This window comes from Panicum virgatum, chromosome 8K (genome assembly GCF_016808335.1).
Source record: "Panicum virgatum strain AP13 chromosome 8K, P.virgatum_v5, whole genome shotgun sequence".
Classification (NCBI taxonomy): domain Eukaryota; kingdom Viridiplantae; phylum Streptophyta; class Magnoliopsida; order Poales; family Poaceae; genus Panicum; species Panicum virgatum.
Window position 1 is genome coordinate 7,104,100 of NC_053143.1, and position 2,625 is coordinate 7,106,724.

At 37.4% G+C, this 2,625-nt stretch overlaps 1 protein-coding gene across 1 annotated transcript; it reads left to right on the forward strand.

Moving 5' to 3' along the window:
* The first annotated feature begins 590 nt into the window (after positions 1-590).
* Positions 591-2,297, forward strand: LOC120645372 (ATP-dependent DNA helicase PIF1-like). The gene is made up of 3 exons (XM_039922163.1): positions 591-681; positions 822-926; positions 1,291-2,297. The coding sequence occupies exons 1-3, from the start codon at positions 591-593 to the stop codon at positions 2,295-2,297; spliced, it is 1,203 nt and encodes a 400-aa protein (XP_039778097.1).
* The last annotated feature ends 328 nt before the right edge of the window (positions 2,298-2,625 follow it).

Sequence of the window (2,625 nt, forward strand, 5' to 3'; positions counted from 1 at the left end):
AAGCAGTATACCGGCTCTATAGGTTCCCAATGTTTTCTATGTATCCCCATGTTTTACAGATGCAAGTTCATCTTCCTGGCATGCACATGGTCCTATTCAATGATGACGACAACCTTGAAGATGTGCTGGAACACGCTAGGAACCAAAGATCGATGCTAACAGAATTCTTCAGAATGAACAGTGAAGATCCAAATGCTCGAAGATACTTATATAGGGAATTTCCAGAACATTATACATGGAACAAGTCCAAAAAATTTTGGTCTACTAGAAAAAGAAGTTACCAGATTGGAAGTTTGGTGTATGCGTACCCATCTGAGGGCGAAAGATTCAATCTTCGAGTTCTTCTAAATCATGTTCGAGGTCCAACATCATTCATATCAATCAGAATAGTTCGTGGTGTGGTGAGTCCTACTTTTAGAGAATGCTATGAGAAACTTGGTCTTGTTGAAACAGATAGGTCACTCGACAATGCACTTAGTGAAGCAGTAGCTTTTCAAATGCCATGTGCTCTCAGAAGAATGTTTGCCACAATTATGATTTTCTGCGAGTACACAAACATTCGTACCCTCTGGGATAAACATTTCGAATCAATGGCTGAGGACTATGTGCGTGTTCATGGAAATTCTTCAAGTGTTGAACAATTTGTCCTTAGGGACATCGCGGATATTCTCTCCTCGATGGGTAAAGACATTAGAAATTACGGCCTGCCACATATGCATTAGTCTGGTAATATATTTTTCCAACTTTATTTGCGATGTTGTGTTGCTATTATTATTGTTTATTGTATACTTGTACTTATAATTAAAATTTTGGCCGAACAGGTGAGACAAATAGAGATTATTATAGGGAACTAATTGAGAGGAAAATTGTTGTATTTGATGAAGATATTAAATTAGCCGAGTCTCTCAATATTGAGCAAATGGAAGGTTTTAACGAAATTTTTGATCATGTCATCGGAAATAAACGAAAAATTTTCTTTGTGGATGGTCCTGGTGGGACCGGCAAGACATCTTTACAGGGCTCTTTTGACCAAAGTTCGATCTACGGACCGCATCGCAGTGGCTACAGCTACATCTGGTATTGTAACATCCATCATGCCTGGAGGTCGTACGGCTCATTCGATGTTCAAAATTCCCATAAAACTTCAAGATAATTCTGTTTGCAACTTTACCAAACAAAGTGTTACTGCGGCACTATTGCATGAGGCGTCTTTAATTATATGGGATGAGGTTGCGATGACACGAAGGCAGGCTGTGGAAATACTTGACAGATCGTTACATGATATTACAGGGTGTGATTTACCATTTGGTGGTAAAATAATGGTATTTGGAGGGGATTTCAGACAAATTCTACCTGTTGTTGCTAGAGGTACTATAGCACAAATTTGTGATGCTACCTTGCTTCAATCCTATATATGGGATGATATCAAGATAATACGGTTGAAGCAGAATATGAGAGCCCAGAATGATGTATGGTTCTCGCAGTTTCTATTAAGAATTGATGATGGAACAGAAAAGACCTTCCCAAATGATTATGTGGATCTGCCAGATGACATTATGCTTGAGTATAATAATGATCAGTCTATTGATATTCTCATCGATCATGTGTTTCCTGATCTAGCTAACAACTGCACCTCCGCCAGTTACATGCGCGAGCGTGCTATCTTGTCAACAAGAAATGAGTATGTTGATAGCCTCAACGCGATGATGATTGCAAAGTTTTCTGGAGAAGAAAAGGTTTACTACAGTCATGATTCTGTAGATGATGACTCAACTAATAACTATCCTCTTGATTTTCTGAACTCAATTACTCCAAATGGTCTTCCTCCGCATGAGCTTAAAATTAAGAAGAACTGTCCTGTCATACTTATTCGAAATCTGGATCCTCCTCATGGACTGTGCAATGGAACTCGACTTATAGTGAAGGCTTTCGAAGACAATGCAATTGATTGTGAAATTATAAATGGACAGCATGCTGGAAATCGAGTTTTTATACCAAGGATTCCATTGTCTCCATCAGAAGATATTTCACTACCTTTCAAGTTCAAAAGGAAACAATTTCCAATAAGACTCAGTTTTGGAATGACTATAAATAAAGCTCAGGGTCAAACTATACCAAATGTTGGGATCTATCTTCCAGAGCCTGTTTTCTCTTATCGACAGCTATATGTTGCCTTATCAAGAGGTGTTTCACGTTCAACTACATGGATGCTAGCTAAACCTAACAAAGATCTTGATTCCACCGGCAGAAGAACCAAAAATATTGTTTTCAGAGATATTCTACGATCTTCAAAATGAAGGTATCTCATATGATGTATCCTTTTTTTAGTGTAGATGTTGTTGGTTATCACTAATACATTATAAATTGAAAGGGCCAATCTGATTGATTTTTTTACTTAATGGAACTTTTATCGTTTGCAGTGACACCGGAGTCCATCATAAATGGGATATGAGTTGGAAATTAAATTCTGGCGACATGGTGTGAAAATTTTGCATCATTAAATTTTTATAATATGTATGTTAGATGTGGCATTCATATGTGGATTTTCTGGAAAAAAAAAGATGTGCTACAATCAAGATATGACCAATGCAAATATTTTATTCTTACCTTTACCCTCCTATATAA

Coding starts and splice junctions, on each gene's coding strand:
- LOC120645372 (XM_039922163.1), top strand. CDS start 591: ATGGCTGAGGACTATGTGCGTGTTCATGGAAATTCTTCAAGTGTTGAA. Junction 682..821: donor GGATATTCTCTCCTCGATGG/GTAAAGACATTA, acceptor TTGGCCGAACAG/GTGAGACAAATAGAGATTAT. Junction 927..1,290: donor CAATATTGAGCAAATGGAAG/GTTTTAACGAAA, acceptor ATGATATTACAG/GGTGTGATTTACCATTTGGT.